A 15,979-nucleotide genomic window follows, 5' to 3' on the forward strand; every position below is an offset into this window, starting at 1 on the left:
TCTTGAAGTCATATTTCAAGTTTGGTAAACAGAACACAAGATGGCGCTGGCAACTCAATGACAGTTGAAATAAAGCTTTATTTAAACACCCCTGAGCATCACAGGGATTTTGGAGCAAATCACCATTTTACAACTCAAGGTAGGATTCTGCCCATAACACAATGAACTGCATATCCACTGCAGCAATAAACAACCTTTATTGGTACACCATTTATGCCATGCTAAGGCTGACCCAGACCAGGTGCCACTTACCCAGAGTATGGTTAAAATACTCTGAAAACCTAAAAAAGGACCAACAAATGTTCCCTCTAAGGAAGTGAAAGAGGACCCTTGGTCCTAAAAGGTCTATGAGTTCACTGTTCCTCACCACTAACAGATACACCTCGTCTAGTTACACCTCACTGTAGTGAATGGACATTTATCAACAAACTGAACTGATATCCACCAGGAAAAGCAGGTGAGGTGGCACTTCACTGTTTATGGTGATTTGTGTACTGGAAACTTGCAACCACAGAGAGGCGCTCTGGCCCTCCTACATTATATTGCTGGAGGAGTGTGTGTACAGATTCTTGCAGAGGAGTGTTGAGACTGACCGGGTCATACAGGCCTCAGGTTCAGATGTTCATCATTATTGTCCTTCCTACGAGGAGGTGGGCGTGGCTCATCATCCTCCCCTGTGTCCTGCTTGTCCTTCTCTGCTTCGATCCAGCTTTGAGGGGCGATCATCTTCTTGGGCCCGTGGGGAGGGGGTCCCAGCAGAGCCTCGATGTCCTCATAGTTCACTACTTCCCGCTCCAGAAGAGCATTGGCCAACTGAAAATATACACAGAGAAAGACGGTTAGCCAACTGTGAACGCAAAATTGTTTGACAATGGAATACAATGCATGATGAGTGTTTAAATATGGTAGCTATGTAGACGCCACGTCACACAAAAATATGGCTAACAAGTCTGGAATGAGGGTCTTACCATTATCAGCTTGTCTCTGTTATCCAGAAGCAGTTTCTCTGTCTGTCTGTAGGCGCGTGCTATCAACAGCTTCGCTTCCTGCAAGAACCAAAATACAAGCCATCCTTCACAAGGTTATCTCCAATGAACAGAACTACAGGTAAACTTACAACAGGGGAATCTTCTACTCGTAATGTTTTGCGGGTGCAGACTTACGTGGTCCATCTGCTGCTGGAGGCCCTGGCTGAAGGGCCTGCGTCCGACAGCTCCCTGCTCCTCTGTCTCAGGGAAGGACACCTGACCCACACTGGAGGACATGCCATACTGCTTCACCATGGAGTAGGCCACACGAGTCACCTTCCGCAGGTCATCTTGGGCACCTAGCGCAAAGACAAACGTCTCACAGACTGAATGCTATAGGTGTGTGTATGTTGTGATGAATGGTCAGACAGCCTACCTGTGGTGACCTTGTTGAAGGTGATGGCCTCCGAGGCTCTTCCTCCTAAAGCCATACACATCCTCTCAAACAGCTGTTCTTTGGAGAACAGGTACTGGTCTCTGGGCAGGATCTGGGCAAAGCCGAGGGCAGCGTTGGTCCTGGGGGCAATGGACACCTGGCAAACAAGACAACCAGCGAATATATCAACATTGTACAATATATGGTCATCTACTATGTTTTTGGTCCTGTTCATTTCTCCATAGTATTCAACAATATCGCATTGAGCAAAGACCCACTGACATTAGTGGATATACAGCTATGAAGGTGGTGTCACCTTCATGAGTGCCTCTGTGTGCTCTAACAGCCATCCAACCAGGGCATGGCCAGACTCATGGAACGCGACAATCCTCTGCTCCTCTTTGGACAGGATCTTACTTTTCTTCACACTTCCTGGATACAAACGGAGAAAGTCAATAAGGGACCAGAAATCAATCTCTACCACAAGAAATTTGGCGAGTGAGTTCCAAGGTGGCAGACATTCATAGACATCGTAATGACCTCGTACCAGCTAGGACTCTCTCCACAGCGTACTCAAAGTTGAAGGTGTCGATGGATTTGTAGCCTTCCCTGGCAGCATGCAGGGCTGCTTCGTTACAGATATTGGCAATGTCTGCCCCTGAGAGAGTAATACACAATCCCGTTAGGCTCACAGTTTTTAGAATACACTGGTTTACTATGTTCAGTGACAGCATACAAGAAGGTGAATATACAGTTGTTTTAGAGGGGTGCTATTTAAGCAATAAGGCCCGAGGAGGTGTGGCATATGGCCAATATACCACGGCTAAGGGTCTGGACACAGCCCTTAGCCATGGTATATTGGCCATATATCACAAACCCCCAAGGTGCCTTATTGCTGTTACAAATTGGTTACCAACGTAAAGGTTTTGTCATACCTGTGGTATACAGTCTGATATACCATGGCTGTCAGCCAAATAAGCATTCAGGGCTCGAACCACTGAGTAACTTCAGCCATGTGTGTACATACCACTGAACCCTGGGGTGAGCTCTGCCAGACGCAGGGAATAGCTGCTGGCTGGGTGGGTGAGCTTGAGTATCTTCAGGTGCTGCTCGTAGATCTCCTTCCTCTCCTGAAATGCACAAGAAGGAAACAGCTCATGCACACTTAATACATTGGAGATCTTCAGGACATAGATACTTTCAGAGGACAGGGCACTGTACCTGCAGAGTGGGGAAGTCGATAAATATGTGCCTGTCCAGTCTCCCTGGTCTCATGAGAGCATTGTCCAAAATGTCCGCCCGGTTTGTGGAGGCCAGGACTATCACATGGTCAGTAGTGCCCATTCCTATTGGGAGAACGGTAATGAACAGTATATAAGTGCAAACAATGTTGCTGAATAGCCAAAAAAAGACACGAGATACATGTATTATGTTCCCCCAAAAAATACTTAAAACCTTCACGTCAGTTATGATAAAGAGATTGATAACCGTGACGAAGTAACGGAAAGCTATTATTTGTGTAACCCTAATCTCGGTTAACTCAAAACAAACCCCCTCCTCACCGTCCATCTCCACCAGCAGTTGATTGAGGGTCTGCTCTTCCTCGGTGTTCGAGAAGCCAGACATGTTATTGGAACGCTTCTTTCCCACAGCATCAATCTCATCTATGTAGACGATGCAGGGGGCTCGAGCACGCGCCTCTTTGAACAGACTCCTCACCCTGGCAGCACCAAGACCTGCACTTACAGACAAAATATACATTATTATTGCTTTGACTTGCTGTCCACCTTGCAGTCTTCTTTGGACAACTTAACGGATAGGACTTCTGATTGGAAACAGTGCAAATCTTACCCCCAATGACTTCCACAAACTCGGAGCCTGCCATGGCCAGGAAGGGCACCTGTGCCTCTGTGGCCACAGCCTTGGCCAGCAGAGTCTTTCCACAGCCTGGGGGCCCCAGCAGCAGGGAGCCCTTAGGGACTTTGGCCCCCAGGTTGAGGTACCTGTCTGGGCACTGCCAAGAGAAATCAGGAGTCAGCAAGACATCTGTTGACATTGCTAATAACTGTCACACAAATCACCTCTTTACATTTGCCCTCTTACCTTCAAATAGTCAACAAACTCCTTCACCTCCATCTTTGCCTCGTGCATGCCCGCCACATCTTTGAAACTCACACCCTTCCCAGACTTGCCATTCACAATAGTGAACTTGGCCATTTTCAGCTGGTTCTGTTGAGCACATCACAGACGAGCATGAGAAACACAACAAAATGGCTAAGACTAGTAAAGGGAAAACAGTTCTACTTACAAATGCACTGAAGCCACCCTCTTTTCCACCCATGCCAGCCAGGCGGAAAATATACCACAGGATTGCCACCCCAATGGCAGCCATTCCAAGGGCATAAAGTGCACTGTGACAGAAAGAGACAAAAGCAATATTGTACCAATGTCATGGAAACACATATTACATGTTGAGGTATAAACATATGACATGTTATTGAGGTATAATCATATTACCTAACCATGGCATCCATGTGATATTCATTCTTGCATGATCACATCACAGATACAGCTGTTGGTTGAGAGTCAGGTACTCACTTTCCAAAGAAGCCAGTGCGCTTGTAGGAGACTGGGATCCTGTCCTTGGCGTCAATGTTCAGCTCCTCTTCTGCAGCTCTGAGCTTCTCCTCAAATTTGTCAATGTTGGCCACCTGCATACGGTACATCAGAGCCAGCCTCTGCACACAGACGGACGGAGGAAGCGTGTGAAGGGGGGCATATTTCACTGAACATCATCTAGATTCCTGTGCTTATAAATAGGTGACATGGCCATCACAACATAAGTGGGGATGGAATGTATCAACACTAAAAGCTGAGGGGTATACTACAAAGTAGGATCAATGAGTTAGCCAGCTAACATTGATAAGCAACCCAAAATAACTATTGATTTTCTGGTTCATTAAAAAGCTAAATGTAGATACGTGTTTTCATTTGTTGAATCAATTAGACCAAGCTCATCTTTCTAAAAAAATAACTGAATATTTAGGCAAGTTATCAAGGGGTTAGCCAGTTTCTGCTTTGTAGTATACTGTACATCAGTGTCCAGATTCTAGAATGAGGAAAAGGAACGTACAGGCCTTCCGAAGATGACTGCTCCAGGGTGGAGGTAGATTTCCACGATGTCGCTCTCCGGGACCACCTGCACACGAGACACCTCACCCTTGGCCAGCATCTCATTGACAAAGTCATTCCAGGAGATGTTTCCCCCGCTGGTATTGATGGAGTTGAGGAGGCTCATGACCAGGGCGATGATGAAGAGAGTGCGCAGACGTTCCCTGTACATCTGATCCTCTTGCTCCCGCCGCTTCTTCTCCTCTGAAAGACAATGGGGAATTAAGAGGTGCAGCTAACAGCTCACCTGTGTATTCATGGCACAAGATAGCTAGTATAAAAGGACTGTAGCCTGAATGCAAAGCTGTGTTGAGGTTTCTTACTGACCTTCATCTTCCTCTGGAGTTTTTCCCTTGGGTCCATCACTGTTCTTTTGATCTTGTTGTTTAGACTGAGATGTGCTGAAATAATTTGTGGAACCTGCAATGATAGGGTACGAGTCAGTGTCAGACTGGGAAATATTAGATCATCTTCAAATTAGTGGGGGGGGGGGGGTGGGGGTGACTGCTTACTTAAAATATTCCACAGGTCAACAGGGTTTTTGAACAAGCTGTTCTTGATCATTAGCTTACTTATTGCAGTCAATCTGGGACTCATGGGTCTGTGTAGCAGTTGCTGGAGAAAGAAGTGGTAGCATAATATTAGACCAGGTCCTTTTCCTGTTGCTCACAGTTACAGGAGCTAAGTACATAACAGAGGAGTGGCGTGACCATTGTGATTTGAATGACGGTCAGCTATTGTCATGGTGGAAACAAAGACAGGCAACTAACCTGAATGAGCCCATGGTTGAGGCCATTATGTGGTTGAGTCACAAAAGGACGAAGTGAGCATGATAATATTTTACAGTTCATACATGTCGATTGCTGCAGTTTGGCGGCATCGTTGTTTGGACGCTTGTTGACAAATTGACAGTTGTTGCGTCCCGACGCGGTCCATATTATGGTCTTGTACTTTCTACAAGAACTGGCACGTCGCAGAGCTGCCATTTCCCTGCCTGCTAGACTACCGAACATTCGCACAGGTTAGATACAAATACAGTACAGCTGGCTAGCTAATAAAACTGACATGGTCACCATTAACAGTGCATTCACTACCTGGCTAGCAAACGTCAGTAATGACAATAGGCTTCGACCTTGAGATTGCAGCAGTGGTCAGCGCGGTATTTTGTTATAAAAAAAAGCGAACTACATCGTTAGCTGTTGTTATTCAACATGACAAGAATAATAAAGATGGTATGCTACATTAAAGACATTTCACTCCTTACAACGAAAAGTCCTCAGTACATGTACAACTGTCTATGTATCGTAAACAACAAGATTTCGTTCACAAATCCTTTGATATGCTCTGAAATGTAATGTACCCATCATTCTGTTTTGGTAACGAATTTGTATCATTGAAGCAAGGTCAGTGAATTAAATAGGTACAATCCCTTGTTAAGCTGACCACGAGAGCAAATAAGCGCATACATATCCTGACGCACTTAAAAAGCGTTTGCTGAACCCCGAACTTTAACCCCAAGAGATACGTGTCCCTTGACCAAAGAGTATCTATATATTTGATTTGATTCTATGTTCACGCTGAGATAGACATAACTTTCAAATTGCGGAAAATATATAATTTATTGTCAATAAACTAATATTAGACTAGGACCTTTTCCGGTTGCTCACAGTTACAGTAGCTACAGTACATAAAAGAGAATATTCAGTAATGCACGGCCCTTTGACCCTTGTCGGATTACGTCACGATGTTGCTTCATGAGCGTTCTACCTGCGCAGGATTTTCACATCCAGGAAACACGTTCCTTGAGATAAAAATGGCACATAGAATAGATGCTAACTGTAATAAAATACTAAAATACACGTATTATTGACAATGTGCTTGTGCGCTATAACATCATTGTATTTTACTGTATCTGCCTCTTGTGTATGCTAAATAATGTCTCTATGGACTTCTTTGCTGTAGTTACAAAAGTAGCCACCAGAGGTAGCTATGGCATCGAGCATTCATTGTGTTTATATTTTGAAAAAAACAAAATAATTTCTAATACTTTTATCCGTAAAATCATGGTGAAAAACAGCTTGGAAAGTTTTCTTGTTTTCTTGTTCATAAAGGTTTGTGCATGACATTGTGATTGTAAAAGCTGCCCTGCCTAAAAAATATCAGAGAAAATCTGATTGTTTGGAGGCTCCTGAGTGGAGCAGCGGTCTAAGGAACTGCATCTCAGTGCTTGAGGTGTCACTACAGACATCCTGGTTCGATTCCAGGCTGTATCAAACTGGCTGTGATTGGGAGTCCCATAGGGAGGCGCGCAATTGGCCCAGCGTCGTCCGGGTTTGGCTGGTGCAGGCCGTCATTGTAAATAAGAATGTGTCCTTAAATGTAGGTTAAATAAATAAAAAGTAACCTGGTAGACAATACCAAAAATGATATACTCTCTGGTACAAGACTGAAGTGGAGCAGTTTGAGTGCTTCCCAACACAATTGTGAAGAGGTCACGACAACACCTCTCCCCCCCCAGGAGGCTGAAAATAATTTGCAATGGGCCTTTCAGATCCTCAAAAAGTTCCATAGCTCCATCACTGCTTGGTATGGCAACTGCTAGGCATCTGTCCGCAAGGTGTTACAGAGGGTAGTGCGTGTGGCCCAGTACATCACTGGAGTCAAGCTCCCTGCCATCCAGGACCTCTATACTAGGTGGTGTCAGAGGAAAGCCCTGAAAATTGTCAAAGTGTTCTCTCCTGCTACCGCATGGCAAGCGGTAACAATTAGTTAAATAGTGAACCATATAGAGGTACAGATTCGTTAAATAGTTAACCAAATATCTGCATTTACCCATTTTGCACAAACTTTTTTGATTTACATACACTGCTGCTATTGTTTATTATCTGTCACTTTATTTCTAGTTATATGTACATATCTACCTCAATTACCTTGTACCCCTGCACATGGACTCAGTACTGGTACCACTTATATATAGCCAAGTTATTTTTTTGTTGTTACTTATTGTGTATCTAATATTATTATGTGTTTTACTTTACTATTTACAATTATTTTTCCATGTTCTTTCTCTCTGCATTGTTGGGAAGGGCCCGTAAAGTAAGCATTTCACTGTTAGTCCACACCTGTTGTTTACGAAGCATGTCACACACAAAAAAAATATCCTGAAAGCATGCAGTACAACGTTTATGTCCATTTAATATGGTAGAGGACCTCAAAACAAATAATGTTTAGAAAGTCCAAATAAAGGCCCATCCCATCACCGTGACGAACATTTAAATAAGCCAATGAGGAAACAGATTCAATAAAAAAATACTATCTTAACCAATAATAGCTCTTCTTACATCTCCGTGCATGTCATTTTGTCGCCCAGCAGAGGCCGCTAGTCATGGGTGCAATCGATATGCATTACCAAACAACCCAAACCCGTCTGACTTTCAAAGTGTGCAGAGATCACCATCAACAACATTATGATATTGAGACTGTAGTTGTCAACGGTAGGAAATCATGTATTGATGAAAGCACCGAGTAAACGTGTTTTGGAAGTGAAATAGGCTATTCGGACCTACCTGTGATCTGGACATTTGGGTCAAACTAGGGTGCTAGTTACCTGTAAAGGTGCTTTGGTTATACTGACATCATGAGTTGGACTACGATAATATTCAAGTATGCAATAATATGTTTGTTCACGTGAATAATAATAATACGATATGAGGTGTCTCACTCCATCACGCTGAGCGAGGTAAGTCAAGTGCACCCAACCTTTCGTACTCCATTTCCTTTGCTTGCTCTCCCAACTGTGTAATGGAGATGGGTCCCCAACCATGGAAACTGAAGTACTCGGTCAACCATGTTCGCGCCTTCATATTATTGTACAATGTAGATTTAGTACTTTGATTTGATCCATAATGGCGCCAGTTTCGTCGGTGCACAAATAGTATCCGCCCACATTCAAGAGCCAACCACAATCAGTGTTTCATTTGGCCTCTTTCCTTCAGACGCATATCGAAGCTAAAGCCCGTCTGGAAACAGTTTGCAAGGGGTCGTTAAATAAGATTAAGCCGGTAACAAAATATCGTTTTTAGCTACATTAAGTTTACCTTTCAAGGCTCCAGTTTTGATTACTGAGCATACAAATCTTCAATTTAGACCATGGTGACAAAATAAAAAGTGTACACGGACGTTTTCGAGGAGATTTTAAGCGTTCTCTGTCGGTTGTTGGTGTTCAGGAATTAGCAAGCTAGTTAGCACTAGCCTAGAAATACTAGCCAGCCTAGCTTGCTAACGTTAGCTTCCAATAGTCTGATTATCAACTGAGATGTTTGCAGCATTTATCGAATGTCTACGGACGGCAGATTGCTGAACCAGAGGGCCTCAAATGGGAAAAACAAGCATCGGACAGGAATATCTGGGATAAGCTTGTCGACGTAACTCAGATTCTGTTGAAGGTAAGACGAAATAACATTAGTTGGCTAGCTGGCTGTGTTTGTTAGGCGAAAAACGTTAACGAACTAGATATGCTTAGCTTGTTATACCGTTAGCCTTAGCTGTTAAGCTAACTAGATAACATGGCTTCATGCTCGAGTCGAATAAATGTGTTATGAAGCTAGCTGACCCTCCCCCCGACCCAGCATTCTAACTGCGTACGCGTTTAACTAGCAAGATGACAGGTATAAGGACTTAATTTAGGCGAAAAGTGTGGCATACTAGCTAAAAACTAGCCTGCGAGTCGTTTGTTGACCTACATATCCTGTTAATGTTATAGCTAGATATTTAGTTGCATAGGTGTTTAGGATATACTCACAAATGTATTTGAAAGGCTTCAGTGCCATCCTTCAGGCGAAGAGGCTGATGTATTTTGTAAAAAAAAGAATAACACCATGTGTTCAAGGGGATGTTGTATCACTGCCAGTGACGTTATTTCATACAACTCAACTGCTTATTTATTTTTGGAAAAGACACAGATGGGATGAAATAATTGGTTATGTTGATGTGTAATGCAGTGGTGAGATCAACTAAGACGTGCTCTCCGAAGTTGCTTGACTTCTCCTCGATTTTGCAATTTTCCTGTTCGACTCATGGGTCCATGGATCCAGGATTGGTATTTTGATTAGAATATTTTACTGTAATGTATTAACACAGTTACTGTGAAATGTGTCATTTACTCTGTCCTAACAAGAACGTCATTATGGTTGTCGTTAAAGTAACACAGGTGTGCAGTGTTTTCAAATTAGTTCCTATATTAGTGCCAATATCATTCCATTGCTTGACAGGCTCTATCATTTGAGAGGCTGTGGAATGGTATGAATATTTCAAGTCAACAATAAGTCACAACAGTAAGGCTTTGACTTCTGGTTGTGGGAGAGCATGAAAAGAAGGGCAAGGTTCCTAACGAACGACCACTCTACTTGGAGTAGACTGTGGTTGATAACGTTTTGGTGCAGTATCAGTTCTTTTGAAAACACTGCAGTGGAGCTGCTGGCTGTATTTTCTTACAAAGATTCTCTGAGCTCTTCAGCTTGTTGGGCGTTCACATTGAAATTCATTGCAGACACAGCAATGCATGTAATCCCCCACCACCTTTGTCAAGATGTTGGAAGCGCCAATTTCATGTCTCTAAGTTTCTGTTGTTATTTTGCAACTTCTTCCCCCTTCATTTTTGATGTAAATACACCAAGGCTCTGTGTTGGATGTATTAAATCAACTTTCTGCAATATGTAGCCCTAGTACCCTTGTCCAACACACGTTACTTGATGTATACGCTTGGTACACTCCCCTTTTGGAGAACTTTATAGCCTAGATTTTCACCAGTGTCTCCTGTTGTAGTGTGTAAGCCTAAGACAGGAAATTGTGTCCTGCCTGGGTCAGTGAGGTCAGGAGCTGTGTTGAGAGTTGGGATTTCTCAGAACGATTTCCTGTTCAAGGCAGCCATTCTGTGCCGTCCTGTGTGCCCCGTCTTCAGCTGCCTAAGTGAACCTCTTCTTTTACTCAGGTTCAGAGACCGTGATTCCTGTTGTGTCCTGGCTCAAGTCTTCTGAGCGTTTAGCCTGTTTGTGGTCATGGCAGTGCCACTATTTGACATGGTCCCACTGTGCCCTCTCCTGCCTACAGTGTGTAACGTGACACCTTCAGCACTATCAGGCAGGCTAATAATGGGCACAAATACAAATCGCAGTGGGGAACAATGAGTGTACCTCACAATGCCCCTCTGGCAGTCTGGATTGGATGGCCTTGCTCAGTTTGGCATGTTATATCTTGTGTAGAGGAGAGTGGCGTGGCTTCCGCAAGTCTGTACTTCCTCTGTCTTGCAGCCCTCTACTGTGTTTACGTTGTTGCTCTGTGTGACTATCTAAACCTGCAGTGCAGGAAAGACACAGCAAAACATCAGAACTGCGACTGTCTGTGGTTCGTCCCACCACATCCTCTCTATGCTTTTGCCCTGGGGTCAGTGTGCAGTAGCTGCATTGCCCCCACACTTGTTGTGGCATGCAGGGCTGAGAAACTGCTCACCTAAAGATTAACAATGTTTGTACACAGGCAACCGTTTCCATTGACTTGGGTCATAGCTCTGACAAGGTTTTGGCTCTTGAATCACAATGTTTTTTATTTCTGTTTACTCTGGTTCCAGGCCACATGTTTGAATGTGGGAAGGTTTTGTTATGATGAGAAACCCAGTCATTTAGCTGGCCCCACCAATACTGTGGACAGCATTTAGGTATGGCCAATGTGGAACACTGGCTATCAAAAGCTTCTGTGCCCACCGAATGGAGCTTTTACATTTGTTGATCAAATTTTATTTGTCACGTGTGCCGAATACAACAGTGAAATGCTTACCAAGCAGCAGTAGGGGTGCGTGTGTTGCGGTAACCTACTTATTCTAGTTGAAATGGGAAAGAAGAACCCATCGTGTGTAGGCACAGGGAGAATACAGCCGAAAGTCCTCACACGGTCTGGCTTCTTTCTACCAAACTCTCTCCCAGTGCTGAGTGTTGGTCTGTTGCAAACAAGGATGTCTGCTCCTGCTTCTCTTTTGCTTCCCTTTTTTCTTGGCAGTGTCAATCTTTTATAGCTTTCTCCCAGCTAGTGCAATCCCTGGACCGTCAAATGCCATTTAAACCTCTTTGAAATTGGTTCCCATCTCTCTCACACACACACACACACACACACATAACAACATGGCTGTGTCCCATTCTCCTTGCTCTGGGGAAGCCTCATTTGGGGTTTGGGTAGTCCTGTGTCTGATGCCTCCTCTACTGGTCACAGGTTTTGCTCACGTCTTCCACTGCAGCACTTTTGATAATGTCTTCCCTGACTCTTAGATTAAAGGGAACGGGTCTCCCATCTTCTGGTTTGCTGCATTTTTAAAACATAACTTTTAACAGTTTTGTTTTTGATCTTTTGGTAAGGGGACACTTGAAGTAGAACATTTTGTTATTGCTTTTAGGTGAGAGGCACGCAGTGTTATTTTTCAGAGACCAATACATTGTTTTCCAAAAGTCATGACGCAAATGCTTTAATGATGGGCTTTTGCTTCCTTGTTTACAGATGGTTACTGTTGTACTTTTGTGTATTTCCTCCCAAAAAGTCCAGCACTTTATGTTCAAGAAGTTGTTTGCGTATGAGAGAGCAGTTACTGTCGAGTGTGGGGGAGACTACAGCGTTGCTAACGTGGGCAGATGTGAGCTGGGAAGGATCATAGGGGGGAGTGGGGGGGGTGGTCATGTAAACCTGAAGACAACAGTTGGTGTTTTGATTGGATGTGTAGAGCACTGTGTGGTGTTTTATCCATACGTGGCACTGAGAATGTCCTTTTGTAGCTGGCCTGTCCGGCCAGTTCTTCAGACACTGCCTGTGAGCCCCTGAAAGAGGAGAGCTCTGATGTGTCCTCTACTGCTGTCTGGGCCGAAAGAGGCCGAGCTCAGCTCACATGGACTTGCTTGCCTTGCTTCAATCACTCCTCCACACTCGTAAATGTTTTAGTCTTTCTTTTTTTCTCCTCTCCCTCTGTTGCTCGAGTTCTAAGTGAGCAGAGTTTTATCCATAGATTTGAAATGCCTCTCGATCACATACAAAAAAATATGCTTGGGAAGAGGAGGACTGCCATTTTAGAAATGGGTTTAGGCTACTGGCTAGAGATGTGCCAGAGAATTAGAGCAGTAGCCAGTTGAATTTCCTGTGGGTTGTCGTGGGCTCGTATGTCCCCTGTGATGGGGTTGGTGGGGGAGCTTGAACTGGCTGAATCTCAATCACTGGGGCCTTCAGCTCTGCTGTCCTTTTGACGGGGCAGCTGCAGCCATTCAATTGGGCCATTTACATTGAAATGCAGCGACAGGAAGGGGGTGGGGGGGTGGGGCAGTGCGTGACAGAAAAGCAGACCTAACCAAAGAGGACGTCCACCACGGGGCTATGACGCTTTGTTTTCATCAGCCGTGGTGCCATATACATCACACAAAGGCCGTAAGCACCCTCCTTTGACCACCAAGGACATTTTCACCACTCGGCTATTCTTTTTTTACATTTTTTTTTTATATACAACCACGCTTTGATTTGTGGAGTTTGTTTGTTGGTCATTCTCTTTCCAACAATTAGCAGCTGAAGTTTTTGTTTGCTTTTGCGCTTTGCACATTGCCAATGTATTTTAACCACACATTAGTTAGGATTCTTTCATCACATTGTTTCCACCATATTCCCTGGCTTGTTTCCACTAGCCTATACTCTGGTTGTTATTATGCATTGCATTCAGACCTTCTCGTTGCCAGGTCTAATGGGTGTCACACTGTGATCTTGGATGTTAAACTAAGCCTGCACACAGGAACTTTCTGTTACTCATTAGGGCTTGATAGACAACTGTGTTTCAGACAAATGAGGCCACTGTGTCATGGCTAGGTTCGTTTAGCTAGCTTTCCAGGATTGCTTGAAGCTCCTTTGTGAAGTGTGACACTGATTTAGAGGCTCTGTCTGGTGGGGCGGTGGGTTGTTATTCTACATGCTGTTCATTTGGACAGGTTTATGTTTGTCGTACTTACCCTGTGGGCACCTTCACCTAACTGTTGGGATGGCCTTGCATAGTTCATTCTAAGGTTAAAGCATGCTTCAGTTTGTTTTGCACCCAAATACTGTTTCCTCTTGAAGCCAAGCCAACTGCCCTTCAAACTAGTTTGTGGTGTTTGAGACTATAGATAGTCAACTCCTGCTGGCTGGTTGACACCTGCTTTTCCTAAAGTGTCTCATACCGTGCATTCGGAAAGTTTTCAGACCCCATGATCTTTTCCACATTTTGTTAAGTTACAGCCTTTTCCTAAAATTGTTTAAACTTTTCCTCGTCAATACCCCATAATGACAAAGAAAAAACAGGTTTGTAGAAAATGTTGCACATATTAAAAACATATCACACTTGCATAAGTATTCAGACTCTTTTCTCAGTACTGTGTTGGAGCACCTTTTTTGGCAGCGATTACAGCCAGCGTATTCTTGGGTATGACGCTACAAGCTTGGCACACCTGTATTTGGGGAGCTTCTCTGCAGATCCTCTCAAGCTCTGTCAGGTTGGATGGAGAGCGTTGCTACACAGCTATTTTCAGATCTCTCCAGAGATGTTTTGATCTTGGCCCCTCAAGGACATTCAGAGACTTGTCTCGAAGCCACTCATGTGTTGTCTTGGCTGTATGCTTAGGGTCGTTGTCCTGTTGGAAGGGAAACCTTTGCTTCAGTCTGAGGTCCTGATGTCTCCGGAGCAGGTTTTCATCAAGGATCTCTATGTACTTTGCTTCGTTCATCATTGTCTCAATCATGACTAGTCTCCTAGTTTCCTGCAGCTGAAAAGGTTCCCAACAGCATGATGCTGCCACCATAATGCTTCACCTTAAGGATGGTGTTGGCCAGGTGATGAGCTGTGCCTGGTTTCCTCCAGATGTGACGCTTGGCATTTAGGCCAAAGAGTTCAGTCTTGGTTTCATCAGACCAAAGGATCTTGTTTATCATGGTCTGAGTCCTTTAGGTTACTTGGCAAACTCCCAGAGGGCTGTTGTGCCTTTTACTGAGGAGTGACTTCCATTTGGCCAGTGCTGCAGAGATGGTTGTCCTTCTGGAAGGTTCTCCCATCTCCACAGTGACCATTGGGTTCTTGGTCACCTCCCTGACAAAGGCCCTTCTCCCCCGATTGCTCAGTTTGTCCGGGCGGCCTGCTCTAGGAAGAGTCTTGGTGGTTCTAAACTATTTCCATTTAACAATGATGGAGGCCACTGTGTCGTTGGGGACCTTCAATGCTGCAGAAATGTTTTGGTACCCTTCCCCAGATCTGTCTCTACAGACTATTCCTTCAACCTCATGGCTTTGTGGGACCTTATATAGTGTGTGCCTTTCCAAATGATGTCCAATCAATTGAATTTACCACAGGTGGACTCCAATCCAGTTGTAGAAATATCTGAAGGATGATCAATTGAAACGGGATTAACCTGAGCTCAATTTCGAGTCTCATAGCAAAGGGTTCGAATACTTATGTAAATTCTAAACATGTTTTTTTCTTTGTCATTATGTGGCATTGTGTGTGTGTGTGTGTGTGTAAATGAATGAGGAAAAACATGTGTTTTAATACATTTTAGAGTAAGGCTGTAACGTAACACAAATTGGGAAGGGAAGGAGTCTGAATACTTTCCGAATGCACTGTACCTCCTGCAGTTAACTGGAATGGTCCGCTTGGGGGAAAACTCAGTGTTGAAGGTGTTTTCATACTCTCAGGCGCAACATCGACTCGACAAACCAAATTGGTGTTTGGTAAGTCAATGGGAGAAGTAAAAAAAAAAACGATGTCCTTAGTTGTTAATTTTCTCATTCTAAAGGCAAAACCTTGAGTGGAGCTGATCACTACTACAGCTGTGTTAAACAGCCAACTAGCGCTAGCTAATGCTACCTAGCAAAATTGGTACTTGGGAGTCAAAGTATCAATATAATATTCAGATAACCTAAACACCAGTTTAGTTACTTATCATGCTAGTCCTTAAGCTGTTTTGATGTTGAGAATGTTAATCATCCTACTGCCAAATGTTGGCCTACTTTCATTATTTGTCCTACGTGTGTCAAACTCCACTCGGTAGTGTTGCTTTTTATAGAAACACGCCAGCCTTATCTTGCTTGAGTGAGTATGTAAGTAGGACAGAACAATTTATTACTTGCTAATTACGTATGCTTCCAACGCCATTTTTCACCTACAATTATGGCACAGATGTTATTTTCCATGTTGAAAGCCTAACGTGCCTGTACTCTGCCGTAGGTTTGAAATTCCACGCTAATTTCCCGGAATGATGTCTCGTTTACAACGTAGCACAGGAGATTTTGAAAATCTTGGCTAATCCTATGGTCTGAAGGTGCCGGTTTTCAATTTCATGTGGAACTTGCGGTGCACTTTCAG

At 43.9% G+C, this 15,979-nt stretch overlaps 2 protein-coding genes across 9 annotated transcripts in view; one reads left to right on the forward strand and one right to left on the reverse strand.

Annotated features, from left to right (window-relative positions):
• Positions 1 to 58: 58 nt before the first annotated feature.
• On the reverse strand, positions 59 to 9,561 carry LOC110526305 (mitochondrial inner membrane m-AAA protease component paraplegin). 4 transcript variants are annotated; one of them, XM_090238527.1, is made up of 17 exons: positions 9,377 to 9,561; positions 5,088 to 5,190; positions 4,903 to 4,995; positions 4,538 to 4,779; positions 4,003 to 4,142; positions 3,713 to 3,815; positions 3,508 to 3,633; positions 3,256 to 3,418; positions 2,967 to 3,140; positions 2,626 to 2,750; positions 2,432 to 2,534; positions 1,952 to 2,062; positions 1,721 to 1,836; positions 1,405 to 1,561; positions 1,164 to 1,327; positions 969 to 1,046; positions 59 to 813 (listed from the first exon to the last, which is right to left on the reverse strand). In XM_090238527.1, the coding sequence occupies exons 2-17, from the start codon at positions 5,170 to 5,172 to the stop codon at positions 598 to 600; spliced, it is 2,196 nt and encodes a 731-aa protein (XP_090094653.1). In that variant the 5' UTR covers positions 5,173 to 5,190; positions 9,377 to 9,561; the 3' UTR covers positions 59 to 597. The 4 variants fall into 4 exon arrangements, with proteins under 4 accessions (XP_090094653.1, XP_090094654.1, XP_021462815.3 ...); XM_090238528.1 differs by having other exon boundaries at positions 5,148 to 5,190; positions 9,377 to 9,394; XM_021607140.3 differs by lacking the exon at positions 9,377 to 9,561 and adding an exon at positions 5,346 to 6,329.
• The window catches only part of ankrd11 (ankyrin repeat domain 11), a 184,426-nt gene continuing 177,290 nt past the window's right edge, over positions 8,844 to 15,979 (forward strand). For all 5 annotated transcript variants that reach the window (XM_036980649.2, XM_036980651.2, XM_036980646.2 and 2 more), the window contains exon 1: positions 8,844 to 9,020. The gene's annotated coding sequence lies outside the window, so the exon portion shown is untranslated. The remainder of the gene's footprint in view (positions 9,021 to 15,979) is intronic.

The sequence above is a fragment of the Oncorhynchus mykiss genome, chromosome 6, assembly GCF_057628025.1.
Source record: "Oncorhynchus mykiss isolate SJ-2025 chromosome 6, ASM5762802v1, whole genome shotgun sequence".
Lineage (NCBI taxonomy): Eukaryota > Metazoa > Chordata > Actinopteri > Salmoniformes > Salmonidae > Oncorhynchus > Oncorhynchus mykiss.